Here is a 16,586-nt window from a genome sequence, read left to right as displayed (position 1 = left end):
TCAAATACAAATATAAATTCACCATATTTATTATTTTTCAGAATATGAATTTTGCATAAAATTTTCTTGACTTTTCATAAAAATGCATGAACAACTTTTGTGAGAAAAAAAATGTAGCCAATGGAATGTTGAGTGTATTTAACATCAGTAATAGTAAGTGGCTACTGCTAATGTCACTTATTTCTCTTTCAGTACAAAAAGGGCGACAAAGGAACCAGAGTGTATGCACAGACATTATGCGTACCATGTTCCAAGTAAGTGTTTGTATCAGTTGAAGTAGGGTTGTTGAGGGATTTCATTGTGACGTTTGAATTAGCGTAAACCTGTCTTTGTGTAACCTGTTAGTGTAAGGGCAACTTGCTAATATGGGATTGGTTAACAGGTATTTGTTCAGCTTATACCTTAAATCAAATGTAACTATTCCCCAATAATAACAATAATATGCTTACAGAAATTAACTTACACTATTTTAATGTGATGATGTCTGTCCTTGGGGATGCATTAATTCTGGTAGCATGGAAAATTTGCAATCACATTGTTTTCTATACTGTTTGTGTTTTGCTAGAAAGTTGGCTATTCAGTTTTATAAAGTGTTTATGTATGTTTCTCAGGGGATGTCTGTCTACCAGTCTGGAAAAGTCGGGAAATTTACTTTTTTTGGAGGTCAAGAAAGTTACATTTTTTGGAAGTCAGGAAATTTACATTTTTTGGAGAAGTCGAGAAAGTTACATTTTTGGAGAAGTCGAGAAAGTTACATTTTTGGAGAAGTCGAGAAAGTTACATTTTTTGGAGAAGTCGAGAAAGTTACATTTTTTGGAGAAGTCGAGAAAGTTACATTTTTTGGAGAAATCGAGAAAGTTACATTTTTTGGAGAAGTCGAGAAAGTTACATTTTTTGGAAAAGTCAGGAAATTTACATTTTTTGGAAAAGTCAGGAAATTTACATTTTTGGAAAAGTTGAGAAAGTTACATTTTTTGAAAAAATCAGGAAATTTACATTTTCTGGAAAAGTCAGGAAATTTACTTTTTTCTGGAAGTCAGGAAATTTACTTTTTCTGGAAAAGGCAGGAAATTTACTTTTTCTGGAAAAGTCAGGGAATTTACTTTTTGTGTTAAAAGTCATGAAAATTTACTCTGGAAAAATCAGCAGTGCAGTAAAAGTAGATTTTTGAACAAAAGAATAGGACAAACAAGAAAAAGTTGTTGACCAATTATACATTTGTTTGATATACTGCATACTACTGGCAGTTAGTGTAGAATTTATGTATTAAATTCTTCAGGGAAAGTAGAAATGCATTATACAATTGGTAACCTTCTTGCATTTTATAGGTGTTTGGTAGATAGTTATCTGGAGTAATATATTACTAAATCTTACTATAATTATGTATTATTTGCACTATACAAATTTCAGAAAAATCTTTCTTAATCATTAGTCAATACATATCAAGTAAGACATTGAAACTTAACCTCTGATATTCACTTGCCCCCCCTTCCCTCAGCCGAGCCCTAAGGTTGCTCCTAAATTATCCTCCGATTGGGCCAACCTCAGAATTCTAGAGGCCCCAAAGACAGGAGTCCTCATTATTTTGGAGTTGTAAATTCTGTATTTCTGGCAATTAAAATTTTGTGTGATTACGTATGATCATTTTATGGTCTTTGCTCATTATGTAAGAAGATTCACAGTTTTTCAAGACTGCAAATTTGCCCAACAATGTGGTTGCAACGATTCCACAGTATGTACTTGTCTATTATTGCCTTCCATTGTGGTTTTTTGCATGAGTTTGCTGTTTGAGGGGGTTCTTTTTCTCAGATTGTGGCGTAAGGGCAAGTACTGTCAGATGTGCTGGAGGTGTTATCACAAACCGGAGGAGGAGGAGATGGTGAACTGCAGTGCTTGCGACAGATGGATTCATGCAGGTAACCTCACTCACATCAATATTTTTTTTTTATTATAAGATATACAGGGTGGCACATATTGTATCTACCAACTTCAAATGATAACGGGAAGACAGTGAGTTCTTGTGGTAACTTTACATGGTCATGAAATAAAAATATGCACACTGGCATTTAATACAGTGTATAATATGGACAATGGAGACATCAGTGCACCGTGAAAATAACGTCCTCTAAATGTCCTTCTGCTTGGATGCACTGTTCCGAGGCAATGCGGGAAGGCTTTAATGATGTGTGTCTTAACATGTCCTGTGGAATAGCGCCAATCTTACAGGAATTGATGGTTGACAACATTACCCGTGGCTCTGCACTGTCTAATCCACCTCAGAATGCCGTGTGTCTCTGGATAAGGTGCATGGTGGCCTTCATTGTTCCACCTCAGTGCCTGGTGCCTATTTGGACGAAGGCTTCCACTGCCGCAATCTGCACAATCCAACACTCCATGGTATACTAATAGCCTGACTCCCGATCCTTCATGTTTGTAGGTATGCCACAAGTTCGTTCTGGCAGGATTGCTAACTAAAATTGGTAGATACAATATGTGCCATCCTGTATTAGTAGAACTGTGACATGATGGAAAATATGTATTAATTTTTACATTAGAATTGAAAGGTGGCTAGTTAAATAATTAAATGTTTTCTTTGAGTAGGCAGTGCCTAACATGCAGAAACCTATAGATGTACTAGGTGTACCCAGTAGAACTCCCAAGAGTTAAATCCTAAGAGCATGTGACATAGTTATTCACTTCCCTTGGATTTAAACATTCGATTTGATGTACTATGTTATATTTAAGCCTTAAGACCCAGCTGGACTTTTGGCCAGCTGGTCAGAACAGCTTTTTTAAAATTTTCCTCTCCCTTCTAAAAAAAACACTATGATATTGGAAAATGTGAAAAATCACGTCTGCTTAGCATTCCTACTAGAGCATTCACGTGAATCTTCTTGTGGTTTACTTTTCACTGTTGCTGTTTTCATTAGTTTCAAGGCTACGTATCTATTAAACTATTGATAATATACAGCTACAGCGAAAGCAAATTACATGAAGATTCACGTGAATACTCTAGTATAGCAGTTCTTCAAGTGTGGTCCGCGGGCGGGCCGCAAAACCCTCCCAGCATTCCACGAAGGTTCGGAAAAATACTAAGACAACGAGCATTTATTCTTTAATGATGCACATTCCAGGCTTTAAACTTTTGAGTTAATTCTAGGGGGTCTGCGGTCTAGGAAAGTTCAAGCACAGCTGCTCTAGTAGGAATGCTAAGCAGACGTGATTTTTCAGATTTTGCAATATAGTGTTTTTTTGTAGAAAGGAGGACATTTTGAAAAAAAACTGTCCTGGCAACGGACAATGGTCCAGCCGAGCCTTAAAGCTAATGAAAATTAGGAGGATGAATTTGATTACATGAAAGTGATGAGGCCACATTCGTACCCATGTCAGGACTCAAGTCTCGGACCATTGCTGGTGAGTGTCTCTTCACTAATTTCATCATATCATCCTTCATCTTCATGATTAGCCAAAAATGAAAAATGGCAGAAAAATGAAGTAAAATAAACCAAATCGATCCAATCCAAACAGAGTTATGACTCCTACTCTGTAACAATTCTTGATCCGGTCGTGAGTGATATGATCAGCATCATGCCCTTAACTGCTTTTACCCCCAGGTACCAATGTTATTCGACGCTGGGAGTGTGGGGCGTTACCCCCACACCCCCTATACGCCTTCATGGTGTTGTGCTAAGCACAGGGGAACACTTTACTTTACTTTTTACTCTGTAACAATTATCATGGAGATACCATGTTTATTTATTAAAATTGCAAGAGCTGCATGTGAAGCAATGTATTCCGTATTTGTTCAGCTCCAATGCTTTCTCGTTTCTGTTGCAGGGTGTTGTAGCAGCGGAAGTAACGAGATAGAGAAACTCGTGAACTTCATCTGCGAGACTTGCCAGGAAAAGAGCCAAGTGAGATCGCCCGTACTCTTCAAGACTGTGAAACCAACCAAACTGTGAAATTGCTGCCAAAGTGTATTTGTGTAAAGTGTACATTGTATATTTGTGCATACGTATTTCAGATGTGTGTGTGTGTGTGTGTCATCAGTGCAAAAGAATGTTTGCAAACCGAAACCGAACTAGGGAAACACAGAGAACATATTATTTGAACACAGTGCCAAGCGCATCCAATCATGGTGAGCCGAGATCAATGAAATCAGGTTCAACGATATCTTTGGTGGAGAGGGACGTAGCAATATTATTGCATTTGTGCTGTGAATATTTTGTAAGGACTTCTTGCATTTCAGTGTATTAATGAACTGTTCAGAACATTGTTTTTTTTTTTTAAATCATGTGGTGGAATAATAAAAAAAAAAAAGAATTAGCTTGTGTAATTTCTACTTAAATACCTTCTTACCCCATGTGCTGCATAGAGCACGTAGGAAACAAATAAAACAAGCAGCACACAACAGAATTCAAAATTCCAACCTATCTCACTGGTATTTGTATCCTTCAGGCATGTAAGCCACTGAGGGATAGAAATGCAGCTGCTGACAAAATGCGCAGAGCTATACACAAAACAGTACTTCCACAGTTATTTTATCAGTAATAAGTTTCAGTTGTTTATGCTTGGTAATTGTTACTATTTGTTTGTAATCGTGCTTTATTTTCCGATATTGTCCCATGCTCATATTATTGGCATGTTTTATTTTCTTGGAAAATTGGAAATTTCAGGGATTTAAAAAAAATATTTCATTTAATCACCAAATCCCAATGAAGTACCAGGTTTTTCATAAATAATTGAGGGGTTAGAAAAATTTATTGCAAGTAAAGTATTAAACTTACGTTAATGAAACCAGTCCAGAACGAACAGTATGCACCATGAGTGACACAGCACAGATCGGCACGAGTCTAGTTCTTGCCCCACTCACATCAACAATGATACACCATCTTAGGGTTGCGATATATCACGCTGCATCAGCGAGACGAATACCCGGTCTTTGATGAAACCCCACAAAAGGATGTTGCACGACGTAAGGTTCCGTGATCTTGGGGACCAAAACATTTCACAATGCAGGTGATTTGAGTGTGTCCTAGCATCAGGGATGTGAACACTCAGCTTAACAAAACATACACATACAGACTGTGCACGTTCCTCGATCGTTCTGGACTGGTTTTATTAACGTAACTTCTATAGTTTACTTGCAATAATTTTTTCTAACCCTTCAATTATTTATGAAACACTCCGTATATCTAAGGAACTGGAATATTGTTTTATCTGTTAAAAATTCAGAGTGGCAACATTTTTCTTACAGCAGGGAATTCCATGTCAAATCATACAACCATTTAAATCATCATCAGAATTTCTTGAAATTTGCTACATTTGTTCCTCATGTGGTCCTTACAAAAATACTGTTTAATAATCTTATAGACATTTGGTTTAGAAGATACAGGGGCATAAAGTTTGCCGAAACAAATATCCAACAAATTGGAATCTTGCATTCATTACTTCCAGACCTCGCTGATCACTTAGTGGTTAGAAATTTGAAAATATTTTCTCGGGCTATCAACCAGTTCAGGGTACCCTCAAGATGAGTGACATTAGCTCTCGAAAGCTCGTAATCATTTAAGCAACTCACCTGGTCAATAGCCAGAGAGAATCTTTTCACCAGAAAAGCTTCAAGACTTACTGGTCAGAATTTGTTGAAATAATCAAAATTTCTTGGAAATTCTCTCTAGGGCTATACAAAATTTTCAAAAATTTAGGGGTGTTTCAAACTAGTTTGGCATTAGCCCCACACCCCCTATACGCCTTCATGGCATGGTGCTAAGCACAGGGGAACACTTTACCTTTTTTTTTCAAACTAGTTTGGAATCTTGTAATATAGAGTCATTTGCATTGAAACAAATGCACTTTATGTAAGAAGTAACTCTCAACTACAGCAATACATCACATTTTATGTGATGCCATAACTGCTTCTATTTGATTTATGTCTTTAGTACTGTGAATTCATGCTTTCTACCATAATTCCTACATAAGGTGCCTTCAAAAATATCGATGTCATGTTCTTTCTATTTTTTTCTTGTAGCCCCCAATGTTGCTAGATCCTTTCAGATCATCACTAGTATGCAGTAGCGTATGCAGGATTTCATCAAGGGGGGTGTTATTTCTAAAACTTTTTTCCAAATTCACATTACCATCGTTTTATTATACTTTAATTACATAATAATAATCAATTAATTAATTAGCTAAATTAATACTAATAATACTACTAATACCACTACTACTACTATTAAGTAATAGAGATCTACATAAATATAGTATTTATGAAAACATTAGAACAATATCACTTTCTAGTCATTAGATTTTTATCAAATCCTGGTAGCATTTTTTTGTTTCTTTGTTACAAAATAATTGTCTGGTCAACGAGGTGAGACATTTCAAGGGTGAAGAAGATCCATAAATACAAGAAAATATATTAAAATAAATTGAAATAATCAAAGTATGGAACTCATCCAAGAAGCTGCGGTGATCTGGTCGGTAGAGCGTCTGACAATCACGCGGGAGATCCGGATTCGATTCCCGAAATTGGTTGGAATTTTTCCGGCTTCTTCCCTGCATAAATGTCCCCGATAATTTACATCTGGATTGTCTCCCTGTTCTTACCAACAAAACATTTTACAATAGTTAAGCTTATTGTCGTTTGAATAATTGTCTAGTCAAGAAGGTGACACATTTTAAAGAGAGACATTCAAACGTGCTGCGGTAAACAATACAATGGGAAGGCGAACTGGTGACTGTATTCTTGTCCGCCTAGCCTTTGTCTATAGATTAGCCTCTTACAACGTACCAAGAACTTTATTTAGTTAATTCTCATTGTTCACACACAAAAAAATACATGTTTGTTGAACACTGGCTTACGTAGAGGGGCGGTCGATGGTGTTCCAGCCCCTACCGAAATTTTGAGAAAATCAGAATTTTCAAATAAAAATCTGTTAAGAACTTTAAAAAATCAAAATGTGTAAATGCGAAACCTCTTTTAAAGTGAATCCCGATTACCATTTTTGAAGTCGTCGTCCCAGATCTTGGACTGAAAAATTGGCCATTTTATTTTTTTCCGACAGCATTTTTCATAATATTTCACAAGCTCAAGGGGGGGGGGTTAAACCCCGTAACCCCCCCCCCTTGAGTACGCCACTGTTAGTAAGCATATAATAATATTGATGTTCAAATCTTTTAGATGTGAAATATAAATATTTTTTGAAAAGCAGTACAATGGAAACTGGTTTAAATGAGAGTATGAAAGCCAAAGCTGATAATTTGTAACATGAACAAGTACTATTTTAATGGATATATGAATATCACTATTTCATGTATCATTCTAATAACAGTACCTTTTATATTCTATGAAATGGTTATGGTTGCACCTGAATGTATGCATCTTACTCCATTTACCTGAAATTAACATTTTCTAATATCTCTCGTCTGGTCTCCCAAAACAACATAAATGGTCTTAAAACAGTTTGAACAAGATATATGGCAGAAAAACATACATAATTTTAATGTCACATTTTTTTTAAAGTAATTTGCCATGGTGTAGTATAATTATGCAAGTTATCTTGATAACAAATGTAACATTTGAAAGTTGCAATTTGGGAACTTTTCACCTAAAATACAATTAGAAAACTTTTGAATTATTTGTTCCCTGTGAAATATTCTAATTTTAATACATAGAAAAGATTCAAATATGATGCAAGCTGTGTTGAATGTCATAGATGCTGCTTGGTCTAAAAATGGACCGGCTTGGCATTAGCAAATATTCCTGGTGGCCCATTTTTGTACTAGCTCAGCATTTAGTAGTCAACAGCCTGTATAATGTTTGCGGGGATTGGGGAAACAAGAAAAGAACAAGGAAACAACATTAGTTTCAATTTCATATATTTAATTAATTTGTTGTCAACCATAGGAAATAAAATACAATTTGATCATAACATCTCTGTACAGAAAATTTCTGAATTTCCTTTTTGATGGCACATGTTAATTTATTTTCAATCTTTGAAGTAGAAGCATTAGGAATTATGCTAGTCAAATGGCAAATATTTACACTAAAAATCACTGCTCACTATCCACTTTATTTCTTCATGGAGTGTACTTCTACACTAATTGAAATATTTTTACAACATTGTCTAGAGCAAGGATATGTGATATTTATATAATTCGTTGAATATATGGCTACTGATGTAAGGCACATGACACAATTTTTAACATAAATTGCTCAAAATTAATTACAAGCTAACAAAATTACTGCACATAAGTATTATGCTATTCATAAAGATCCTGAGATGATTATCAACACATTTTAAGCATAGTTCTTATGATATGCTAACTATGAACTAACAGAATCACTGTTTAAAGTCAGTTCACATTCATTAATTTAGCACTAAAGCTCAACTTAAATATTTCAATGTCTTTAACTCGGCAACAATAAAAGAAAAGTCCATGTTTATATTACATGCAAGCATATAAAATTCTTTGTGCTGTGTGTCAGAAATTCTGTATATATGGCATATATTAAATATAAAATATAGAATGTTTTAAAAAATACTCCAGACATGTCAAAAACTTGAAAAGCACCTTATACATATGGACCATCTCAATATTCAAACACAAAATGAACATTGTTATCACATTCAAAACTATGTAGGCTTTTGAACCTATCATATTGTAAAAAATATTCTGTTCAAATATATACATATATGCAAGTACAGTATTTACCACTGCCTTCGTTCTCTTTGGCCCTGGAGCTTTCTCCTCTCTCGCTAGACTTTATTGAAAATTCCTCTCCTTAAAAAACTGCTGATATATTACAAATTCTGAAAAAAATATATTTGAATTCCTTCCAGAGCATTCGTGTTAATCTTCGTGTAGTATACTTTTGCTGTTGTCTATGGCGACTGATAGAAAAGAGGCTTATGGTGCCAAGACATTATCACAAATAACCAGAGACATATTTACGGTGAATAAAAGATCAAGATTTTGGTACAAAAGCTTGGCATTTTTCGGGATCAAAAGCGGTACATATAAAATGGTATTTCGGTGTTAAAATGGTGAATAAAAACCTAAATTTCGTTTAAAAACTATACTTATTACACAAAATTAACATTTCACATCACAATTTATATATTATCAGAGTAGTATTAAATTTATTCCTGTGTAAAGGAGTCTCATTTCTTTTTCTTAATTACAGTGGAACCCCGATTTTATGTTCCTCAATTTTACATTTTCCTGCATTATACATTCAATTTTGATGGGCCCAACATGGCAAAATGTTACAAAATTTTCCTCGATTTTACATTTTCCTGCGTTTTAAGTTTTTTCAGTTTGGTCCCCTGAAAAACGTAAAATCGAGGTTGCACTGTATTTAGAGCAGAATTAATCAATTTTCCATGATTCGCATAACTCTCAGGATAATTCAGACCTCGGATGGTGTCGCATCGGTAAATAAACCCTTCACATTTCATGTTTTCATCAAGAACGAAATGTACATGAATACAAATCATGTGAAGTTTCACTTGAAGGCTCTGGAAGAGAGAATTTTTCCAGAATTTAGAAAATTGTAGCAGTTTTTTTGACAGGTCTAGGAGGGCCTTAAGGTTTTTTTCTTCCATTTATAACTTTGCAATGGCATTTACATTATTTTACAGTCAGCGCATCTAACTTTGTGTAACAACTATATCAGCAGTATTGAACTATTTCACACACAACATTCCACTTGAGTAAGGAACTCCGAAAGTAAAACCTCGACAAAGGAAAAGTAAGTAAGGTACTCACGTTTTCCGTGAAGCTGTTTTAAATTATTTTCTATTTGACAGTGGCTACCGAAATTAATAGAAAATAGTGTAAAACAGCTTCGCAGAAAACGTGAGTACCTTAATTATCTATTACCACGTCTCTCATTCCCATAGTATGAAAGGAAAAGTAATTCTGTGAAAACATTGAGCACCAGCAGTTAAAGACTATCCACGTCTGTCAAAACACACACTCTATATTACCAGCAAGCAGACTCTTTCCAGGAATGAAACTAATAATAATAATAGAAAAACATCTTGAACTCATTTTATTCATGTCGGACGCCACATACAGAAAGAAAAGTGTCTCCGTTGTGAAGATGGCACACTGGAATAATAGTGTGAACCAAACTGAACCCACTCGCATGGTTGAACACATTCTGAATCAACTGAGGCCGCAACACTCCGATTTTGTAAAACACTTTGAAATTGCAAACTAAAGAAGGGGCCGCATCGTGAAGTAATTTGCACAAAATGTAACTGAGCACTTCGGCCAAAGTTTCTTCTGTGATTTTCCTTGCCTCCTCAGCAGCTAAAAAATATAATTAGAAAATACTATAAGGTCATATCTATGTGAATCCTTACTACTTTGAGTGCGATTGTATTTTTTTATTTTTTTTATGTTGGGGGTAGAAAAACTAAAAATAATTCAGGCACCAGCCCCCACAGACTAACAAAACCATGTATCCAACTAAACTAAACCTACCCATTTTGAAATGTGACCTTAAAACAAAGAATTTATTAATTAATCAAAGATTGGTTTAAAAATAACTGAAGTAAGACTTGAAGCTTTCCTGGTGACGAATGATGAATAGATTCTTCAGGTTATGGACCAAGCGAGTTGCGGAAAGCTAGGAATATTTTCCACAACTCACCTGATTGATAACCCGAGATAATCTATTCAAAAATAATTGATTCTTGCGCCAAAGGGACCTTCCCTAAAAAAAGGCTCCACTGGTAACAGCGTAAATAACTATGCAATATATTGTAATACATGGCCGATTAATATTTTAAAATTTGTCTAGCAACAGTCCAAAAATGTAGTGCCATGTTTATTATCTGATTTAATGACACACGAGAAAGAAAACAAACATGAAAAAATATATCCTGTACTTGTTACTTTTTTTTAAGGGCAATGTCCTTATCTGAACTTTAATTATTATAAACAATGATTAAAACTGGATTTTCTAATTCAGGTGCCATGGCAACCAGGCACCCTGTATTTTTCTACTCATCTTGTGTTAGTTTCCCGCCTCTTTAAACTAATGGCAATGACTAGGATGAATGATGATCCCATGAAAGCAATGAAGGAATATGCACAGTGGAATGCATGGGATTTTCGGTGGCACCATTTTCAATGCACTTCCTGGTGCTCCTTTGTGTGCACCTGCTGGGGAACAGTGTTTTGGGATGAATAGGGCATATTCATGGTGCATTGACTGCCACAGCGATTGATTATCAACAGTGAAGTCTCGAAATGTGTTGCTGTTGCATGACAATGCACAGCCACACAACAATGAACAGACTCAAACTGAGAAGCAGTCACTGGGATTCACCATGCTCACACCCACCCTACTACCCTGACCTGGCACCAAGCGACTACGCCTGTGTGCTGAAGAATCCCCACTGTGGTCACAGATTCCCAGAACGTGGGTTACTGGCACCCCAAAACAATGGTTTTGTGAGACAATATGTAAATTGCCAGAGATGGCAATGGTGCATCAACCTCTAGGGAGAAGGGCTGGAGTGTAATCTAGCCATAATTTTCTAGGATTGGATTACGTAAGTTACCCTAAATCATACATACAATTTCTGTAATACACACTGCATTAAAGAATATATATTTTCCATTATCCCATACATTGTAGCATTTCTTTTCAAAGTTCAATAAATATTTTGATGAAAATCAGAATATATGAAGCTGGATATGAAAATGAACCCAAGTAACAGATTGCAACATTCATAATGATTTTTAGTTAGCTGAATGCAATTTAACGTACAACCAAATACAATATACATATTTATCCCCCTCTGAGAATAGTAGCAACATTTTTCATTCTTTCCAAAATAGATTTATTTTCCATAAATTTCACTTTCTCAGCTAGTAGGTTAGTTGTTGCATTCTCGCCTAACATGGCTGGCTATTCAATGGCCAAAATTTAGCTCAGAACCTGATTGACGGCTACGATAAGTTTGCTTTCAAAAGAGAAAATATTTACTTCTACATAATATGAGTGAAACCTCACCTCTTGAAACGTAACACACAATTGCTGAAACATTATTTTCGTAATTTCTTCTGCGTCTAATTGAGACCCTGATGTCCTCTCCTATGCAATACCCAGTCTCTTCATCTGCAAATATAAATACATTACTGGTAAATTACAGAGTTAGCTATTCTTTGGAAGTAAACAGAAACTTTCATCTTCAAAATGATTACAGCAGCCTTTACAAGTAAGCTCCTGAACACATGATTTCTCACAGGCACTGTTTCTGCATGTTCAAGATTGTGCAAGAACGGTAAAACTGGAGTGCAAGAAAATATAACGGTATCATAATGAGTACCATTATAATATAAGAATAAAATAATTCTATCAGTTAAAATTTACGATTTGAGTTCGTATTTGGTGGTTTATATTTGTCCAAAATTAAATTTACATCACTTTGGTTTTGTTCTAATTGAAGTACATATCTAAACTTCAAGCATTTAAAATATTTTTATAACTCAGCGATGTAATTTAGTTTGTGATGTATCAGGAATGTACTTACTGTAGATTGCCAATTTATGCAAAATCGCACACGCACATAAGTTTGCTTTCAACAGGTTTTACTTGATCATTCATAAGTATATTGGTACGAACATGTATTTAATATGTATTACTAACACGTACAAATCATTTGAAATAAGTTTTGGTAGAATTTTGTCGGTAAAATTAAGATTTGTTACAATGAGCGCCTTGAAGAGTAATCCTAAAGTTATAAAGTTGTGAAACATAGCCAACTCTCATAGAGGGAAAAATCTAAGATGTGCGTAAAAAAACCTTTTTCCCACCAAAATTATAAAACTTAAAATAACCTTTAATGGTAAAAAGAAAATACGTAAACAAGTAATAGAGTATTGTAATATCTGTTTCATTGTATCTACTTTATTTTACAATCATTTTCATGTATTATATCTGTACAATTGTATAATTGTCACTTGAAAAATATTATCAAGTTTGTATTCTGTGCATATGGTTGTAACAGTGTGAGTTTGAATACACTGCTTCATCTAAAAGATCGCTGACTCAGAGGATGGAGTCGTTAAATTTGACAGAGACTTAAATTGGGTCTATTTTTCTGATGAAAACAAGAATTATCCGTGAAACATGATAATTCGGTGGAAATAAGCATCGTGTTTGTCTTTCGACTTAAAAAAAATGACGTGATGAGCTGTTAAGGTCCAAAGGACATTAAAATAGTGACCTGTCGGAAAGACGTAAATTGGCTGCCATCTTATCTTCCTAAGGATATTTCAGATAAGTATTTTCGGATTGCATATAGCCATAAAATGCAAGATATAAGTTATTAATGTGGACAAGTATCTTTTATTTTGAATTTGAAGAATCTACTGAACTTATGTATAACATGTGTTAATTTTGTTCGTCGAGTGAACCGAATATTTGATGCTAATTGTATCGATAAAAACTTCGCAAAGTTGGAAGATTTTACATGTGGATACGAAATGACTTGGTATCTTGTTTTATAGAAAAGAACCTTAAGAGATATAAAAGTGATATCGAAAAGCAAAATCTTAGTTTATTCTATATATGTATACTGAACAATATGTAAGAATGCATGCTTCGACGTTGTTAATTTTCTATTAATACATTGTTCGTTAGTTATTGATTCCTGGTAATTTTATTTCTCAAAAAGTTAAAACCATTATTGGGTCAGTAATTAAATACTTATATAAATTTTCAACTTGAACTTCTTATAACGTATGATGTAAGCAAAAAACAATTTTCATTAATTCCTTTTAAAAATATAATCGCGACTGGATGTCAGTTTGCCGAGGAAAGAACGTCGATCGGTTATAAAAATATTACCAAAACCTTTCAGGAAGCCTTGAGATAAAAGTGACATGGGGGTTTCACACCAAAGTGACAAGCACCACAGACCTTTCCAGCCTTTTTTTAAAAAAACAAAATAGGGATGGACCGATATGAAATTTTGGCCGATACCAATAGAGTACCAATATCAAATTTACCAATACCGATAACAGACATACTACCAATCTGATATAAAATTCCAAATTGTTTCTGAAGAACTTGTATGGTTCAATGGCCTACTTAGTAAATGTGTTACCAGTTGAACCAAGCTTTTGCAATGCAAAATAAGCTGCATAGACATTTACTTTAAAATATGTAAAGAATGGAAACTAAATGTTTATATCCTCAAAAATTATAAGACAATGGATGAATATTGCACTAAATTGTAAGATATTTATTAGGGATGGGCCGATATGAAATTTTGGCCAATACCGATAAAGTAACGATATAAAATTTACCAATACCGATAACCGATATAAAATTAGAAATGGTCCTTGAAGAACCTGAAAGGTTCATTGACATCCTTAATAAATGTGTGTTTTGAGGTGACTGCAGTGAAAAAGAAAGGGCATTTTTAGACATTTACTTTCTTAGAAATTAGGGTATGGAGATTATCCATAAAAATTACAAGAAAATGGCAGAATTTTCCACTAAATTGTCAGATATTTATCGATATATCGGATCGGTAAAATAATCGGTAATTTTACCGATAAGTCTATATTGGCTCATACCGATAGAGTACCGATTAATCAGTCCCATCCCTAAAGATATATTGGGATCGATAAATTTACCGATAAACTGATAGACCAATATGCCCATATCAGCTGATACCAAGAGAGTACTGATTAATTTGTCCCATTCACATTTGCTTGTGCAGTTGGGATGTTCGTAAGTACGGAAGAAATTTTTGGCAATACTACAACTGTGCAAAAAAAGCACGAACTAATCTTCTCTGCCTTCAGAAAACCAAAATCCACATACGTACACTCAAATCTTGTATTATGCCTGTGCGCCCATATCTGCCACTCCACAAGAGCTCCTCGTGGAAGTCCAGGTACGACCAAGTAGTCCACTATAGCATTGTTTGTTTTCTTCTCCCACTCCTCGCGGGCTTCCACCACATGGGAAGGATGCGTGACATAGCAAATACCCTGCAAAGAATTCACTTACATTATGCTTTGAACCGAGATAAAGTTGCATTTATCTGGCCATTTCTTGCTGCCGTAATGGGATCAAATTCTTGATTTCTAGGCAAGTGTTGCTTGAGGTAACACATTAAAGAACATAGAGAAAGTTTACACCAATATGCTATTATTTTACATGGTCTTCATATGCAAATTAAGTGTGAAAAATGACAGTTCAATGCTACAAAATTATATTCAGTGTTCAATATGCTTGCTTACTTCTCGACATTGCATATTGTAAGATAGTTTTTTTGTTTTACAATGCAATATTTCTGAACCTACAAACATTAGTCACAACTAATGCTCAATGAACAAACAAATGTGAAAATTGATACCCAGTTATACTATATACCATATATTTCTGAATCCAAGATGAGGTATTTTGCAGCAATTTTGTGCCCAGAAGTATGGGGTCGTCTTGCTTTCACAGCATATGATGTGGAGTTTTTCAATCTTTACTGAACAGAACCACGAGCTTCCATTAAGCTCTAACTTTACCATGCCTACTGCTTTAGCCTTGAACGTTTGCATGCACTTTGAGCATTGATGTGCGATACCACGTAGTGAGTGTTGTGGCGAACATTTCTTTTATCAATTGTTGTGGGACGTTGTAGATCCCACTTCTAAAATTTAAAGACCAGCTCAAGCAGCTGTACAGCAATTGGTTGCTTCAAGGTGGCCATGCCCTGACCCCTACCAGGAAGTTGAAGAAGCCTTCAGTATCTCTAATTGTGGAATGGATTCAGACTGCTTGGACACGAATATCCAGTGCATCAATTGTGAAAGGCTTTAAGAAGTGCTGTGTAACAAATGCATTAGATGGGAGTGAAGACGCTCTACTATGGGAAGAAAAGCAAGATGACAATGACAGTGGCAGTGACACTGCAGATTCTGTGGACCATTCCAGTGAGGAGGACTAAGTGGGATCTGTATCTGACTAAGGGATGTCTGTATCTGATTTTATTTTTTGTGTACCGGTACTTTTGTTGTCTCCTTCAGTTACTTGTAATAAGGTAACCATTTGTAAGTTTTGAAAATAGTTTTTCTGTAATCTCTTGTTGAAAAATGGGGGTCATCTTGGATTCAGAGATATACATGACTACACTTACAGAAGTCTACTGAAAGCAGTGGCATTGTAATTATGCAATTAAAAGGTATAAAAGTAAAACAAATGCATAATTAAATCCACAATTGTTCACATAAGGAAAAAAAAGATCAGGCAGAAATGACAGTTCAGTTAACGTTGCCACACAGTACATGGGAACCAGCGAGTTTTGTCCCATCCTCGCTTTGCCTTTCCAACATGTGGCACCAGCATAATTCTGCCCAGCCATCTATTTTCATGGCCATGCGTTTAGTGCAAAATTCTGCCACTTTCTTATTTTTATTAGGGACAGACCAATATAACATTTTGGCCCATATCAATTTACATACTGGTAACCGATTTGATAAAATTCCAAATGGTTCATTGAACTCTTTAATAAATGTATATTACCAGATGAACCAAGCTTTTGCAAAAGAAG

At 35.0% G+C, this 16,586-nt stretch overlaps 2 protein-coding genes across 6 annotated transcripts in view; one reads left to right on the top strand and one right to left on the bottom strand.

Moving 5' to 3' along the window:
- LOC145980974 (uncharacterized) overlaps positions 1-4,326 on the top strand; it is a 56,288-nt gene extending 51,962 nt beyond the window's left edge. Inside the window, exons 12-14 of one of the 3 annotated variants that reach the window (XM_083114063.1) lie at positions 193-254; positions 1,810-1,916; positions 3,838-4,326. In XM_083114063.1, the coding sequence (XP_082970189.1) occupies positions 193-254; positions 1,810-1,916; positions 3,838-3,962 (294 nt within the window). In that variant the 3' untranslated portion in view covers positions 3,963-4,326. Of the gene's footprint in view, positions 1-192; positions 255-1,809; positions 1,917-3,837 lie in introns of those variants that run through there. The other 2 variants (XM_083114064.1, XR_014440907.1) reach the window with 2 other exon arrangements.
- Positions 4,327-10,045: 5,719 nt separating this feature from the next.
- Positions 10,046-16,586, bottom strand: part of LOC145981044 (uncharacterized) — a 36,619-nt gene continuing 30,078 nt past the window's right edge. For all 3 annotated transcript variants that reach the window (XM_083114141.1, XM_083114144.1, XM_083114142.1), the window contains exons 11-13: positions 14,865-15,030; positions 12,038-12,142; positions 10,046-10,323 (exon numbers count right to left, since the gene is read on the bottom strand). In XM_083114141.1, the coding sequence (XP_082970267.1) occupies positions 10,061-10,323; positions 12,038-12,142; positions 14,865-15,030 (534 nt within the window). In that variant the 3' untranslated portion in view covers positions 10,046-10,060. The remainder of the gene's footprint in view (positions 10,324-12,037; positions 12,143-14,864; positions 15,031-16,586) is intronic.

Source organism: Lepisma saccharinum, chromosome 28 (genome assembly GCF_977018435.1).
Source record: "Lepisma saccharinum chromosome 28, izLepSacc3.1, whole genome shotgun sequence".
Classification (NCBI taxonomy): domain Eukaryota; kingdom Metazoa; phylum Arthropoda; class Insecta; order Zygentoma; family Lepismatidae; genus Lepisma; species Lepisma saccharinum.
Note: the sequence above shows the minus strand (reverse complement) of the source record. Positions and strands in the feature narration are given on the sequence as shown.